The sequence below is a fragment of the Pongo abelii genome, chromosome X (genome assembly GCF_028885655.2).
Source record: "Pongo abelii isolate AG06213 chromosome X, NHGRI_mPonAbe1-v2.0_pri, whole genome shotgun sequence".
Taxonomy (NCBI): Eukaryota; Metazoa; Chordata; class Mammalia; order Primates; family Hominidae; genus Pongo; species Pongo abelii.
In genome coordinates this window covers 147,443,602-147,461,273 of record NC_072008.2, presented here as the reverse complement: position 1 = coordinate 147,461,273, position 17,672 = coordinate 147,443,602, and the positions used below count along the sequence as shown (strand labels likewise).

The following is a 17,672-nucleotide window of genomic DNA, read 5'->3' as shown; positions in this document are numbered from 1 at the left end:
TACTTATCAATAATAACATTGCATGTAAATGAAATAAACTCCACAAACCAAAGAAACAGAGTGACAGAATGGATTTTTAAAAAGACAAAATTGGTCGGGCACAGTGGCTCACATCTGTAATCCCAGCACTTTGGGAGGCTGAGATGGGTGGATCACCTGAGGTCAGGAGTTCGAGACCAGCCTGACCAACAAGGAGAAACCCTGTCTCTACTAAAAATACACAGCAGGAATACTAAAGCAGACAAGGTTCTGGGAGACTTAAAACTCGGCCAGGTGCGGTGGCTCACACCCAGCACTTTGGGAGGCCGAGGCGGGCAGATCACAAGGTCAGGAGTTCAAGACCAGCCTGGTCAATATGGTGAAACCCCATCTCTACTAAAAAAAAAAAACAATAATAATAATAGTACAAAAATTAGCTCTAATGCCTACAAAAAAGACATTTCACGTAGACATACATAGATGCAAAACAAAGAGGTGGAAAAAGATATTCCACGTGAACAGAAACCAAAAAAGAGTGGGAATAGCTATACTTATCTCAGAAAAAATAGATTTTAACACAGAAACTATGGCTATAAAGAAGTTTGTTATCTAATTAAAAAGCGGTCAATTCAGAAAGAGGATATAATAATTTTAAAAGTATATGCATGCAACACTGGAGCACCTCAATATATAAAGCAAATATTCTTAGAGCTAAAGAGAGAGATAGACCCCAATACAATAACAGCTGGGGACTTCAACACCTCCTTTTCAGGATTGAACAGATTATCCAGACAGAAAATCAATAAACAAACATCAGACCTAATCTGCACTACAGACCAAATGGATCTAACAGATATTTACAGAACATTTCATCCAATGGTTGCAGAAAACACACTCTTTTCCTCAGCTCATGGATTATCCTCAAGGATAGCCTGTAGGTTAGGTCACAAATTAGTCTTAAAACATTCAAAAATTGAAATAATATCAAGTATCTTATTTGATCACAATGGAATAAAACTAGAAATCAGTAACAAGAGAAAATTTGGAATCTACACAAATACATGGAAATTAAACAATATTTTCCTAAATGAGAAGTGAAACAGTAAGGAAATTTAAAAGAAAATTAAAATATTTCATGATACAAATGAAAATGAAAACACAACATATCAAAACCTATGGGGTACAGCAAAAGCAGTACTAAGAAGGAAGTTTGAACTATAAGTGCCTACATCAAAAAAGAAAAACTTCAAAATATGCAACTTAAGAATGCATCTTAAAGAACTAGAAAAGCAAGAGGAACTCAAACCCAAGGCTGGTAGAAGAAAAGAAATAATGAAAATCACAGCAGAAATAAACAAAATTTAAAATCAAAAATAGAAAAGATAAACAAAATGAAAAGTCGATTTTTCGAAAACATAAAATTGACAAACTTTTAGTCACACCAAGAAAAAATGAGAGAAGACCCAAAAAATAATCAGAGATAAAAAAAGGAGACATTGCAACTGATACCACAGAGATTCACAGGATCATTAGAGACTACATTGAGCAACTATATGCCAATAAATTGGAAAACCTAGGAGAAAGGGATAAATTCCTAGACACATGCAACCTACTTAGATTGAACCATGAAGAAATTCAAAACCTGAATAGACCAATAACAAGTAATGAAGTTGAAACCATAAGTAAAAGTCTCGCAGCAAAGAAAATCCTGTGACCCGACGGCTTCACTGCTGAATTTTACCAAATGTTTAAAGAAAAACTCATATCAATCTCACTCAAACTACTCCAAATGACAGAGGAGAAGGGAATACTTGTTAACTCATTCTATGAGGCAACTCTAACCCTGATACCAAAACCAGACAAACACAGATCAAAAAAAGACTACTACAGGCCCACAACCCTGATGAACATTGATGCAAAAATTCTCAACAAAATACTAGTAATCCAAATTCAACAATACAATAAACAAATCATTCATCATTACCATATGGGATTTACCCCTTGGATGCAAGGATGGTTCAATATACAGAAGTCAATTATTGTGATACATCATATTGAGAGGTGACAGCATGCTGGCAGTCCTCACAGCCCTTGCTCACTCTCGGCACCTCCTCTGCCTGGGTTCACACTTTGGCGGCACTTGAGGAGCCCCTCAGCCTGCCACTGCACTGCGGGAGCCCCTTTCTGGGCTGGCCAAGGCCAAAGCCAGCTCCCTCAGCTTGCGGGGAGGTGTGGAGGGAGAGGCGCAGGCAGGAACTGGGGCTCCGCGCAGTGCTTGCAGGCCAACGCGAGTTCCGGGTGGGCGTGGGCTCGGCGGACCCCACACTCGGAGCAGCCCCGGGCCAGCGGCTGCGGAGGGGCTGCTGGGTCCCCCAGCAGTGCCGGCCCACCGGCGCTGGGCTCAATTTTTCGCCAGGCCTTAGCTGCCTTCCCGCAGGGCAGGGCTCAGGACCTGCAGCCCGCCATGCCTGAGCCTCCCCCTGCCTCCGTGGGCTCCTGTGCAGCCCGAGCCTCCCCAACGAGCGCCGCCCCCTGCTCCACAGCGCCCAGTCCCATCGACCACCCAAGGGCTGAGGAGTGTGGGCGCACGGCGTGGGACTGGCAGGCAGTTCCACCTGCAGCCCCAGTGCCAGATCCACTGGGTGAAGCCAGCTGGGCTCCTGAGTCTAGTGGGAACTTGGAGAACCTTTATGTCTAGCTAAAGGATTGTAAACACACCAATCGGCACTCTGTATCTAGCTCAAGGTTTGTAAACACACCCATCAGCACCCTGTGTCTAGCTCAGGGTTTGCCAATGCACCAGTCAACACTCTGTATCTAGCTACTCTGGTGGGGACTTGGAGAACCTCCGTGCGGATACTCTGTATCTAGCTAATCTGGTGGGGACGTGGAGAACCTTTGTGTCTAGCTCAGGGATTGTGAACGCACCAATCAGCATCCTGTCAAAACAGACCACTCGGCTCTACCAATCAGCAGGATGTGGGTGGAGCCAGATAAGAGAATAAAAGCAGGCTGCCCCAGCCAGCAGTGGCAACCCACTCGGGTCCCCTTCTACACTGTGGAAGCTTTGTTCTTTCGCTGTTTGCAATAAATCCTGCTGCTGCTCACTCTTTGGGTCCACACTGCCTTTATGAGCTGTAACACTCACCGCAAAGGTCTGCAGCTTCACTCCTACCTGAGCCAGCGAGACCACGAACCCACCAGAAGGAAGAAACTCCAAACACATCCGAACATCAGAAGGAACAAACTCCAGACGCGCCACCTTAAGAGCTGTAACACTCACCGCGAGGGTCCGCAGCTTCATTCTTGAAGTCAGTGAGACCAAGATCCCACCAATTCTGGACACAATATCAACTGTATGAAAGACAAAAATTACAACCATTTCACTGATGTGGAAATAGCATGTGATAAAATTCAACATCCCTGTAAGATAAAAACCCTAAAAAAAACTGGGTATAGAAGGAACAAAAGTCATATGCAACATACTCACAACTAGTGTCATACTGAACAAGGAAATATTGAAAGCCTTTTGTCTAAGATCTGGAATACAACAAGGATGCCCGCTTTCATCATTGTTATTCAATATAGCACTGGAAATCCTGGCTAGAGAAATTAGACAAGAGAAAGAAATAAAGGGCATCCAAATTCGAAAGGAAGAATTCATATTATACTTGCTTGCAAATGATGATTATATATTTGGAAAAAACTAAAGACTCCATAAAAAACTATTAGAATTGAACAAACTCAGTAAAGTTGCAGGGTACAAAATCAATGTACAAAAATCAGTAACATTTCTATATGCCAACAGCAAATAATCTGAAAAAGAAATCAAGAAAGTAATCCCATTTACAATAGCCAAATATAAAACAAAATACCTGGGAATTAACCAAAGTGAACAATCTCTGCAATGAAAACTATAAAACATTAATACAAGAAAATGAAGACACAAAAAAATGGAAAGATATTTTATGATCAGAGATTGGAAAAATCAATACTGTTGAAATGTCCATACTACTCAAGGCAATCTATAGATTCAATGCAATCTCTATCAAAATACCAATGACATTCTTTACAGAAATAGGAAAAATAATCCTAAAATTTATATGGAATCATAAAAGACCCAGAACATCCAAAGCCACTGTGAGCAAAAGAAGAAAACTGCAGGAATCACATGAACATGACTTCAAATTATACTACAGAGTTATAGCAACCAAACAAACATGGTATTAGTATAAAAGCAGATACAAAGACCAATGAAACAGAATAAAGAACACAGAAACAAATGTACTTATTTACACCCAACTGATTTTCAACACAGATGCCAAGTACATATCCTGGAAAAAGGACACGCTGTTCAATATATAGGGCCAGGAAAATTATATATCCATCCATATGCAAAAGAATGAAACTAGACCCCTATCTCTTGCCATATACAAAAATCAAATCGAAATGGATTAAAGACTTAAATCTAAGATCTCAAACCATAAAGTTACTAAAAGAAAACATTCAGGAAGCCCGGGCGCAGTGGCTCATGCCTGTAATCCCAGCACTTTGGGAGGCCGAGGTGGGTGGATCGCCTGAGGTCAGGAGTTCAAGACCAGCCTGGCCAATATGGTGAAACCTCCGTCTCTACTAAAAATACAAAACTTAGCCAGACATGGTAACATGTGCCTGTAATCCCAGCTACTCTGGAGGCTGAGGCAGGAGAATCACTTGAATCTGGGAGGTGGAGGTTGCAGTGAGCCGAGATCATGCCATTGCACTCCAGCCTGGGTAACAGAGTGAGACTCCACCTCAAAAAAAAAGAAGAAACATTGGGGAAAATCTCTAGGACATTGGTCTGGGCAAAAATTCCTTGAGCAGTATCCCACAAACACAAGCAACCAAGGTAATCATGGACAAATGGAATCACATCAAGTTAAAAAGGTTCTGTACAACAAAGAAATGAATCAACAAAGTGGAGAGACAACCAACAGAAAGGGAAAGAATATTAGCAAACAATCCATCTGACAAGGGATTAATAACCACAATATGTAAGGAGCTTAAACAACTCTATAGGAAAAAATCTAATAGTCCTTCGAAAAATTGGGCATAAGATCTGAATAGACATTTCTCAGAAGAATACATACAAATGGCAAACAAGCATATGAAAAGGTGCTCAACATCACTGATCAGAGAAATGCAATTATGAACTACAATGAGATATCATCTCACACCAGTTTAAATGGCTTATATCTGAAAGTCAGGAAATACCAAATGCTGGCAAGGATGTGGAGAAAAGGGAACCCTTCTACACTGCTGGTGGGAATGTAAATTAGTCAGCCACTAAGGAGAACAGTTTAGTGGTTCCTCAAGAAAATAAAAGTTGAGACACCATATGATCCAGTAATCCCACTGCTGGGAATATAACCAAAAGAAAGCAAATCAGGGTATTGATTTCCTCATACTGATGGGTATCTGCAATCTCGTGTTTGTTGCATCACTGTTCACAATAGCCAAGATTTGGAAGCAATGTAAGTGTCCATCAACAGATGAATGGACACAGAAAATGTGGTACATGGACACAATGCAATACTATTCAGCCACAGAAAATAATGAGATCCTGTCATTTGCAAACACATACACGGAACTGGAGGACATTATGTTCAGCGAAACAAGCCAGTCCTAGAAAGACAAACTTTGCATGTTTTGATTCGTTTGTGGGAAATAAAAATTAATACAATTGAACACATGGAGATAGAGAGTAGAGTAATAGTTACCAGAGGCTGGGAAGGGTAGTGGGGGCCTGGGGGGAAGTGGGGGTGGTTAATGAGTCCAAAAATATAGTTAGAAAATAGAAAGAATAAGCAAGGCTGGGCGCAGTGGCTCACGCCTGTAATCTCAGCACTTTGGGAGGCTGAAGCAGGCGGATCATTTGAGATCAGGAGTTCGAGACCAGCCTGGCCAACATGGGAAACTCCGTCTCTACTAAAAATACAAAAATTAGCTGGGAGTGGTCGTGGGTGCCTGTAATCCCAGCTACTCAGGTGGCTGAAGCAGGAGAATTGCTTGAACCTGGGAGGCAGAGGTTGCAGTGAGCCGAGATCCTGCCACTGCACTCCAGCCTGAGCAACAGACTGAGACTCCGTTTCAAAAAAAAAAGAATAAATAAGACATAGTATTTGGTAGCACACACGGTGACTATAGTCAATAATAATTTATTGTACATTTAAAAACAACTAAAAGAGTAAAATTAGAATGTTTGTAACACAAAGAAATGATAAATTCTTGAGGCGACAGGTATCCCATTTGCCCTGATGTGTTTATTACGTATTGTATGCCTGTATCAAAATATCTCATGTACCCCACAAAAAATACATCTACTATGTACCCACAAAAATTAAAAATTAAAAACAAAAATAATCACTGAGTGTTTAGGAGATGCCAAGGGACATGAAGGAGGCTAGCAGGAAAGCCCAGAGAACCTGAGAGGAGAGGATGCTGGCTCAGGTGAAGGCAGGCCAGAGAAACTTCTAAGGCCGAGAGAAACCCTGTTTTCTCTTTTTCATATGTCCCTGGAACCGCTGTCCTCTCCAAGGAAGACCACCATGGTCTACAGTGATGCAAAGTTTCTGGAGATATAATTGCCTCTTTACTCTGAGAGGAGATTGTGTATCCATATCCCAGATGCAGTATGGATTTTTTCCAGATTGATAGGACAAAATAGAAAATGTAAATGACGAGTTAATGGGTACAGCACACCAACATGGCACATGTATACATATGTAACAAACCTGCACGTTGTACACATGTACACTAGAACTTAAAGTATAATAAAAAATATATATATAAAAAAAGAGAAAAAAAAGAATCTATGCTTTCAACAAAGCAAGAGGCTTATGTAAGAGAATACCACCACAAAATACAAGATTTTCAAGGTGATCATCATTGCTACTGTTAACTAGAAATTACCCAGTAAATGTACTGTGAACTGCCAAAAAAAAAGAAAAAAGAAAAGAAAATGTAACATGTAGGTCTTTGAACTATAATAATAAATGCCTTTTTTTCCCTAAAAAACTTATAAGAGCAGAATGCTTTGAACTGACAAAAAGCAAGATCCTGATATAACCTTATTTTATTCTTCCAGCTAGTTATTCAAAGGTATACTTTATACTTTTAAACTTCATGGGTAAACTCATGGATACTCGGTTCACATAAGAGACGTGAACTACCTACCTATTAAACTTAACATGCAGTTAACATGAGTCACTGCAACGCTACTAAATCTCAATTGTCCAGTGAACAATAACATGTAATCTGTGCACAAAAGTTTTTTGTAGTTTGCCAGATACTTTTTTATTTTATGATTTGATATTCACTGCAGCCTTATGATATAGATATTAGTAGGATGCACTTTATTGATAAGGAAACAGAAGCTCAGAAAAAAGAATAAATGACTTACTCAAGCCACACAGGTTGCAAGCAACAGTATGAAGACAGAACTCCTCTTTCCAAAAATTATTTTTTTTCCATAGTGTTTCCCTGGAATGTGCTTCACTGCTTTTACATAGGCATACAGATTCCCTGGAGTAAACACGGCTGCTTTTGATTCTATCTTTGTCATACCATGACACTGCCAGTTTTCCCTACATGCAGCATCCTTGATGTTACAGGGCAGCAATATGCTTATGTCTGCTTGACTACAGACACTCACACAAGGACAGAGAGGCACTCAGGCACTCATGCACAAGCACACGCTTCAGAGTTCCTCACAGGAGAGGATTACTTTTCATGTGTCCCAATTGTACCTGCAGGATTTTAATTTATGGAGATGACTGAGTGATGACATAGATAGGCCAATGTAATTGAAAGATTTTTGTTACTTACATTTCCCAGTGTAAGTCGGAGGAGGCTCACCACATCATGCAGGGACACGTGGGTAAACACCAGGAGGCAGAAAGGAGTGAGTGGAAGCCATAGTCTTCACTGGCTATCTGTGGGAAAAGCAAGGCAGGGCAGGCCAAACGGTTTAGAATGGGGTAGTTCGAATAATTCCAGCTGGTTTAGGGGGATGGGGCCGATCCCTAGTTGTCTGATACCCGGCTTCAGGTTAATTTAGAGCAGGGAAAATATTGGCTTGATACCTGAGAACTAGATAACGGAAGTAGTTTAAGAGTATGGGCTCTGGATGGCAAGGAGGATGCAAAGAACTTTGGCCATTAGTTTGGCCTTGTGATTAACAGATGCCAAATAGACAAATATAAATCTAAGAACATGGAACAGGGCAGTAGATTCAGAAATTGTGTTTTTTTAATATGGGGCTCCTGCTTTTATCTGCAGCATACCCTAAGTTTCTCCATGTTTAAGTCCTCTACTGCCTGGTAACAAACTATCTCAAAACTTTGTGGCTTACAGCAACTGGCATTCTATTTATGCCTGGTTCTGTGGATCATAAATTCAGTTAGGGCTCAGCTGGATGGTTTTTTGTTTGTTTGTTTGTTTTGTTTTGTTTTTTTGCTTTATATATGGTCAGTTGGAGTTAATCACTCAGCTGCATTCAGGTGGTGGCTCTGCTAGGCTGGAAAGTCCAAGAAAGGAGCTTCAGTCTCATGTTTGTTTACTGTCTTGCTGCTCCTCCACATGATCTGTCTTTCTCTACGTGGCTAGATTCAGCTTCTTCACACTATAATGATCCCATGGTAGTTAGACTTCTTACATATGGTGGGTGGCTCTTAATAGGAAGTGTACCAAGTGGCAAAGGCAGAATCTTCAGTTATTTAAGGCCTTGTCTCATAAATGTTAAGGCACTGCATCACATTGTGCTTGTCAAATCAAGTCACAGGGCCACCCCAGATTAATGAGGCAGGGAAAATTGTTTCTACCTCTCTGCTGAATGGCAAATAATTTGTGGTTACCTTCAATTCACCACATGCATTCTGCCTCATGAAAAACTGAGTGTAGATCAAAGTAACTAGCCAATCTAAAAGAGAGGCTATTAAACAGTTAAAACATAACAGGCAAACACAGATGATAACAGATCACTTTCTGGAGATCGATAAGAACAAATTCAACATGATGCTAGATATTTTCTAAAATGTACAAAAATGGCAGAAACAAAACACGTGTATAAACTCATATAATCAATGTGACCAATTATATTAAAATAACTAGGCAAGAGAAAAACTAACATCTACTGCAGCACACTGCAGGCAATTAATTCTATATTATGGCAATACAAAAGCCTATACATGAAGAATACAAAATACTTAATATGAAACATTAATTCATAAAAATCTTTCAGTTATAGAAAGCTGATTTTCCAGTTCTATATCTGGAACTATGAGTTTATTTGCACCACGCTTTTTCTATATCATCTAAGAAACTGAAGAGTTGACATGATTGTATATCTGGAAAACCCCATCGTCTCAGCCCAAAATCTCCTTATGCTGATAAGCAACTTCAGCAAAGTCTCAGGATACAAAATCAATGTACAAAAATCACAAGCATTCTTATACACCAACAACAGACAAACAGAGAGCCAAATCATGAGTGAACTCCCATTCACAATTGCTTCAAAGAGAATAAAATACCTAGGAATCCAACTTACAAGGGATGTGAAGGACCTCTTCAAGGAGAACTACAAACCACTGCTCAAGGAAATAAAAGAGGATACAAACAAATGGAAGAACATTTCATGCTCATGGGTAGGAAGAATCAATATCGTGAAAATGGCCATACTGCCCAAGGTAACTTACAGATTCAATGCCATCCCCATCAAGCTACCAAAGACTTTCTTCACAGAATTGGAAAAAACTACTTCAAAGTTCATATGGAACCAAAAAAGAGCCCGCATTGCCAAGTCAATCCTAAGCCAAAAGAACAAAGCTGGAGGCATCACACTACCTGACTTCAAACTATACTACAAGGCTACAGTAACCAAAACAGCATGGTACTGGTACCAAAACACAGATATAGATCAATGGAACAGAACAGAGTACTCAGAAATAACGCCGCATATCTACAACTATCTGATCTTTGACAAACCTGAGAAAAACAAGAAATGGGGAAAGGATTCCCTATTTAATAAATGGTGCTGGGAAAACTGGCTAGCCATATGGAGAAAGCTGAAACTGGATCCCTTCCTTACACCTTATACAAAAATCAATTCAAGATGGATTAAAGACTTAAACGTTAGACCTAAAACCAAAAAAACCCTAGAAGAAAACCTGGGCATCACCATTCAGGACACAGGCATGGGCAAGGACTTCATGTCTAAAACACCAAAAGCAATGGCAACAAAAGCCAAAATTGACTAATGGGATCTAATTAAACTAAAGAGCTTCTGCACAGCAAAAGAAACTACCATCAGAGTGAACAGGCAACCTACAAAATGGGAGAAAATTTTTGCAACCTACTCATCTGACAAAGGGCTAATATCCAGAATCTAAAATGAACTCAAACAAATTTACAAGAAAAAAATAACCCCATCAAAAAGTGGGCAAAGGACATGAACAGACACTTCTCAAAAGAAGACATTTATGCAGCCAAAAAACACATGAAAAAATGCTCACCATCACTGGCCATCAGAGAAATGCAAATCAAAACCACAATGAGATACCATCTCACACCAGTTAGAATGGCAATCATTAAAAAGTCAGGAAACAACAGGTGCTGGAGAGGATGTGGAGAAATAGGAACACTTTTATACTGTTGGTGGGACTGTAAACTAGTTCAACCATTGTGGAAGTCAGTGTGGCGATTCCTCAGGGATCTAGAACTAGAAATTCCATTTGACCCAGCCATCCCATTACTAGGTATATACCCAAAGGACTATAAATCATGCTGCTATAAAGACACATGCACACGTATGTTTATTGCGGCATTATTCACAATAGCAAAGACTTGGAACCCAAATGTCCAACAATGATAGACTGGATTAAGAAAATGTGGCACATATACACCATGGAATACTATGCAGCCATAAAAAATGATGAGTTCATGTCCTTTGTAGGGACATGGATGAAACTGGAAAGCATCATTCTCAGTAAACTATCGCAAGAACAAAAAACCAAACACCGCATATTCTCACTCATAGGTGGGAACTGAACAATGAGAACACATGGACACAGGAAGGGGATCATCACACTCTGGGGACTGTTGTGAGGTGGGGGGAGGAGGGAGGGATAGCACTGGGAGATATACCTAATGCTAGATGACGAGTTAGTGGGTGCAGTGCACCAGCATGGCACATGTATACATATGTAACTAACCTGCACATTGCGCACACGTACCCTAAAACCTAAAGTATAATAATAATAAATAAATAAAATAAAATAAAATAAAATAAAGAAACTGAAGAGTTGAGTCTCCTTAGAGAGAGAGAACAACAGAGGGCAAAATTTGAATTTTCAACAATCTTATTAAGTGATATTTTGTGAGGAGGAGAGGTCTTAAGAATGTTCCTTTTTTATTTTAAGACATCAATATTATTTAAGGTATTTCAACTATAAGAATACATTAATTTAGTACATTAATAAACATGTAAAAAATGTTTCCAGCACTTTAGTAAGCTGGAGAGGGCAAAGACAGGAGGGAGGAAGTTGTGCCTCTTCATTCCTCTCTCTGGGCCAGAGGTCTCTATTGCCCTCCAAATGCGGTTTCTGTAAAAAGCAGTCCCAGGTGCACCTGGCTAAGAAGGGGGATGGGGAAGTCTATGTGGAAAGAGATCTGGCTCTTGGCAGCATTCATCCAGTCCTCTCACAAATATTCTTTCCAAAGCTGTTTCTGTTCCTGGCTGTATATTTGAGTGCTGAGTTAGTTTACCCAGTCGATGTGTGCACACTCATCTGGTGGCTCAAGAATCACGGGAAATTTTCATGTTCATTTCAAGAGAATTTTACAGTCTGGATGCTTGATGTGTGTACCAGGGCAGGTTTTGGAGCCTGAAAGATGGTGGTAGTGAGTGCCTTGGGCTTGTGCTCTTGCCAAACAGTGGAGTCTAAGCCACCCTTAGGGCGTTCCAAGCCAGAGCTGTCCTGATAAATTTTACCAAGTACCTATGAGTACTTGTCACAGGGAGTACTTGTGTCTGCCCCCAGCATATTCACGTAAGTGTAAAGGAACATTTAAGGGCCACTCGAGAGGGGGAAAGAAAATAAGGAAGGCGACATGCAGCTGTGAGCAGGGTGAATGGAGAAGGTAGTGCTGATATGCATTAGCACTGGTGGGAGAGCCTCACAGGCACCTGGAAGCTGGTTAAAATGAGCATTAAGATTCTACATGTTCTATCAACTGACACTACATACCTCCTCCTGATTGCTTCCCTTGTGAGTCAGTGCTAAGCTGCTTGTCTCCATTCCCTTTCTCCAACCAGGGAAGCACCTCCCAAAGTCACTGCTCAGTTCTGGGCACAGTTTTGGGCAGGACATTTCCTGTCTTCCAGGGTCTCAGAGCACACTCAGAGGGAACACTAGTGGTTGCCTCATCTGGTTTCCTCCCTGAATCCCTATGCTGTGGGGTTGTAGGAAGAAAATTAGGGCATCATCTGCCTAATCATCTCTGGTTCCCCACTAGACCTGCCTGGGCCCACTGAAGTCACAAGGGTCCAGTACATATTAATCGTTCAGAGCAAGGGCATGGGCTTTAGAGTTAGAGAGGTTGGCATGATGGTATAGCACCATCAACCTATTGCTTTATTAGGTTTAGGTATTTACCTCCTGGGTCTCTGGCTCGAAAATGCCCATTCCCATGTCTGGTCCTTGTGTATGAGTCATTGTGACAGCCCTGCCAATCACCTGGCCCAGTGTCTGCTACAGAAAGTGTGCTCTAGGCTGGGCGCGGTGGCTCACGCCTGTAATCCCAGCACTTTGGGAGGCCGAGGCGGGCGATCACCTGAGGTCGGGAGTTTGAGACCAGCCTGACCAACATGGAAAAACCCCGTCCCCACTAAAAATATAAAATTAGCTGGGCGTGGTGGCGCATGCCTGTAATCCCAGCCACTCGGGAGGCTGAAGCAGGAGAATTGCTTGAACCCGGGAGGCGGAGGTTGCAGTGAATCGAGATCGTGCCATTGCACTCCAGCCTGGGCAACAAGAGCAAAACTCTGTCTAAAAAAAAGAAAAAGAAAGAAAGTGTGCTCCTAGGAGTGGAACCCTGAGTACTCTTCCTGTATTAGGGCCTGGATATGAAAGGTGAAGCTGGACACTACCTCTGTTCCAGTCAGGCCCATCCTGTACTCTGAACTGTAAATGGGCATGATGGCCAGAGACCTACTTTCCACATTTCCCATCCCTCCCCTCAATCCTTACACTGAACATTTATGGAGCAGCTAGTAAACACTGCCAGGTGCTGAAGATAAAATTAAGAATGAGAGTGGATCCCTGCCTGCCAACTTCTCGGGTGGTGGAGCTCATAGCACAGGAGAGGCCAAAAGCTCACATTCCTCCTATCTTTTTTCACTGCCCATCCTTTCTCCATGATCTTCCCCGTGTCCCTGCTTGGGGCCTGGCCCTGTTTCTCTGCTCTTTCCCAGCCTCCTACTTCCATGGATGATCATTCAATTCTATCCTAAAGGACCGAATCGAATTTCTTTAAAAATCTATTCAGCCAGTTTTATTACATCAGTCATTGTTGCACAATCGAGACTGATTCATGGTCAGAGATAAAATACACTGAACAATTTTTTTTCTGTTTCTTTTTTTTTCTTTTTGAGACGGTGTTTTGCTCTTGTTGCCCAGGCTGGAACGCAATGGCATGATCTCAGCTCACGCAACCTCTGCCTCCCAGGTTCAAGTGATTCTCCTGCCTCAGCCTCCCAAGTAACTGGGATTACAGGCGCCCACCACCACACCTGGCTAATTTTGTATTTTTTGGAAAGACAGGGTTTCTCCATGTTGGTCAGCCTGGTCTTAACTCCTGACCTCAGGTGATCTGCCCCCCTCAGCTTCCCAAAGTGCTGGGATTACAGGCATAAGCCACCACGCCCAACCTTACACTTAACAATTTGAAGAGTATTTTTTGACTCTGCAGCCACAACTTCTAATTTTCATCTCAGCATCTTCACTCTGAGATTATTTTACTCGCCAAACATTAATGAAGCCTGTACTCTGGGCCAGAACTTTTCTAGGCATTAGGGATAGACCAGATAGCAAAAGCAGTGTTTCTTTGACTTATATATTCTAAAATAGAAGCAGATGATGAGCAAAGTACTATATATACGTACGACATGGTGGCTGGTAGCACAATAAATGTTATGTAGATCAATGAAGCAGAGTAAAGGGTTACAGATTGGTGGCAGAGAACAGGGTGCTCTGATAGGTCCGGTGGTCAGAAAAGTTCTCTCTGAAAGCAGTAGGAGGAGTCAGGCAGCCAACTGGCATGACAGCCTTGCAAGGCAGAAGGAATAGAAGGTGCAAAGGCTATGTAGCCAGAACTGCCTGATGGGTGTGAGAATCAGCAAGGAGGACAGTGATTAGAGCACGGCAGAAAATGGGAAGAGGCACAGGATAGAAGGAGGGGCCTTGTAGGCCTTGGCTGCAACTTTGCTCTTTATTCTCAGGTGAAACTACTGGAGGATTTTCAGCAGGAGAGTGAAGGGATCTTTTTTTTTTTTCTTTTGAGATGGAGTTTCGCTCTGTAGCCCAGGCTGGAGTGCAGTGGCGCTATCTCGGCTCACTGCAACCTCCGCCTCCCGGGTTCAAGCGATTCCCCTGCCTCAGCCTCCTGGGTAGCTGGGACTACAGGCACATGTCACCAAGTCCCGCTAATTTTTTGTATTTTTATTAGAGACAGGGTTTCACCCTGTTAGCCAGGATGGTCTCGATCTCCTGACCTCGTGATCTGCCCGCCTCGGCCTCCCAAAGTGCTGGGATTACAGGCGTGAGCCACGGCGCCCGGCCCTAATTTTCGTTTTAAAGGATTCCCATGGCTACTCTATGGAGAATATACTATAGGAAGAAAAGAGTAAAAGCTAAGTGATTAGTTGCAGCAGTCTGGGTGAGAAAGCAAGGCTAGGGATCAGGGTGGCAGTGGTAGAAATGACAAGATGTGATTGAATTGGCAATATATTTGAAAGCAGAGCCAACAATTCATGTTGGCTCTAGAATCAGGGATCCATTCAAAGTAGAAAAACAAAATTATTTAAAAACGCAAACATCTTAACAGTTCATTTTTAAGTACAGAATAATACCCAGTGGCCAACGGCACTAATAGCAAGACAAGAAATAGAGAATCAAAGATATGTGGGATGCCTGCAATTAATTATTGGATGCTGATTTTGCAGAACTTTTTTATATCTTGCTACTTAGGTTTTGTGTGTGTGTGTGTGTGTGTGTGTATACCATATTATTTCCCTACTAAAGAAGTCACTGTTTAAATACTACCTTTTTCATGAAAGGCAGGACCCCCTGAGGGTCTTCATGATCCTAAAAGGAAGTGCGACTCCCACAGGGCAGCCAGCAGTGTCAATACTTCTCTGAGTGAGATTTAAATAAGAAAGAAAATGTGTTAATAAAACATCACGCCAAGAGAATCTAGTGGCCACAGACCCACGAAGGAATACTGAGTTGTGCAAGCTGCCTAGGTAGAAGAGTGGCTAATCCTTTCAGTTTGAACAAATTTACCTTCTCTGAGACCGGACTCAGCGCTCGCCAGGTCCTCTGCTAACGCAGGCCCCACAACCGGGAGCTAGGGGAGCCTATCCCGGCCTTTAACTGCCCGCCGAGAGACCTACCACAAGCCGGTGGTTCAGCGACCCAGCGCATCCCTTTCCTGGCCACGCCCTCTTTGTCTACACCCTTCCCATCCCGGCCACGCCCCCACGCCGCCGCGGCCCCCAGCCTGGCCACGCCCCTCCCCCGTCGCGCCGGCGCACCGTCCGTCCGAATGGCCTCGTGGGCGGAGCTTGCGTAGCCTCCCGGACCCCGGCGCGCACCGCCTGCCGCCCCCCGCCCCTGGCCACCGAGCGCCTCCGTGGACACGCACTTCCTGCGAGGCCTCCGTGCGCACCTTGGCCGAGCCGAACCGAGCCGAGTCCTGTCCTTCCAGGCCGTTCGCAATGGTGGATGAGTTGGTGCTGCTGCTGCACGCGCTCCTGATGCGGCACCGCGCCCTGAGCATCGAGAACAGCCAGCTCATGGAACAGCTGCGGCTGCTGGTGTGCGAGAGGGCCAGCCTGCTGCGCCAGGTACGTCCGCCGAGCTGCCCGGTGCCCTTCCCCGAAACGTTTAATGGCGAGAGCTCCCGGCTCCCCGAGTTTATCGTGCAGACGGCGTCTTACATGCTCGTGAACGAGAATCGATTCAGCAACGACGCCATGAAGGTGGCATTCCTAATCAGCCTCCTCACCGGGGAAGCCGAGGAGTGGGTGGTGCCCTACATCGAGATGGATAGCCCCATCCTAGGTGATTACCGGGCCTTCCTCGATGAGATGAAACAGTGCTTTGGCTGGGATGACGACGAAGACGACGACGACGAAGAAGAAGAGGATTATTAGGCCCTCGACCCTCAGGCCTCGGGGGGAGGGCCCTGCACGCCGCCACCCCCTCCCCGCAGCCCTCACCCCGCCAGGAGCCACTGCTCTCCCCCTTGCCCTCCGGTCCCCTTACCTTCCCGCGCCCGTCTGCTCTCTCTCTCCATTTCTCCGTAGTGCTTGTCTTTGTTCCAGGAATAGCGCTCCAGTTACCTGCTGCTGGGGTCGGGGCTGGAGCCTCACTCACTCGGAAGTGCTTGGAAGTGTCATCTACCCTGGCCATCCCCGGGATCCCTCCCCTGCTAATCTGAACTGTGTCCTGAACCCCAGCTATTGGCCAGGCCCCTGTTACAAACTGCGCAGACCACCCATAGCCCTGCTGCTGCCACCTGCCCTGCTGCCAGGCTTACATCTTCCCAGAGAACTATGCTGCCACTTCACATCCACTCACCACATCCCACCTACAGACTACCGCCTTTCGAGATCAGGACCAACCTGGAAAATGCCAGAGTTGGCTATGCCTTTTCAGACATTGATTTGGACAGCACACCAACCCCTGCAGGGGCCATTCAGCCTGGTTAGTTTTCTACCTACTCCAAGTGTCCTCCCCTGCCCCACCAGATTGCTTCAGGGGCGCGGTGTGCCTGGCAGCCAAATTGTTAACACTTCTTTTTTCCTATGCACTGGTTTTACACAGCTGTCATTTTTCTTTCAAAATTGCAGCAGTCCCACAGATGTGTGCATTTGGACAAATAGTACTTAAAAACAAAACAAACAAGCACTCAGCCTAGCTCCTCAATACTACCTGGAAAAAACATTGGCATTATTTTCAATAAATATCAAGCACTAAAAAAAGAAATGATTGTCTTTTAATGGTTAAGTGCTATCACTGGCCTCTACCACTGTCACTCTGACTACCATTATTCCCATGGAAATCAGGGAATACAAGCAATCCTAGTATTCCCCGCTGTCATCTCCAGGCTGCTGGGGACAGCTACCTCAGGGCTTTGTCAGGGTTCTGATGCTCCCTTCACCAACGCATTTCTTAAAGCCCTGGCAAAGGGTGTGTTCTCTGGGTCCTCCAGGGTGGCATGGTTAAGGGTTGGCTGAGCAGACGGCAAAGAGAGCAGTATTAATAATTAGACCATAACAACAGGCGTAAACCTGGACATATATATGTAATGCTCCTAATTCTCTGAGCTTTTGGATTCCTTAACCCTGTGCCAGGGAAGTTCTGCCCCTTAAT

The 17,672-nt window shown here is 43.5% G+C and overlaps 1 protein-coding gene and 1 pseudogene across 2 annotated transcripts; one reads left to right on the top strand and one right to left on the bottom strand.

Moving 5' to 3' along the window:
* LOC112130972 (melanoma-associated antigen C3-like) overlaps positions 1 to 15,729 on the bottom strand; it is a 644,458-nt pseudogene extending 628,729 nt beyond the window's left edge.
* Positions 15,730 to 15,797: 68 nt separating this feature from the next.
* LDOC1 (LDOC1 regulator of NFKB signaling) lies at positions 15,798 to 17,285 on the top strand. Of its 2 annotated transcripts, XM_063721065.1 has the most exons (2): positions 15,843 to 16,141; positions 16,223 to 17,285. In XM_063721065.1, the coding sequence occupies exons 1-2, from the start codon at positions 16,013 to 16,015 to the stop codon at positions 16,448 to 16,450; spliced, it is 357 nt and encodes a 118-aa protein (XP_063577135.1). In that variant the 5' UTR covers positions 15,843 to 16,012; the 3' UTR covers positions 16,451 to 17,285. The 2 variants fall into 2 exon arrangements, with proteins under 2 accessions (XP_003780677.2, XP_063577135.1); XM_003780629.4 differs by having other exon boundaries at positions 15,798 to 17,285.
* Positions 17,286 to 17,672: the final 387 nt, after the last annotated feature.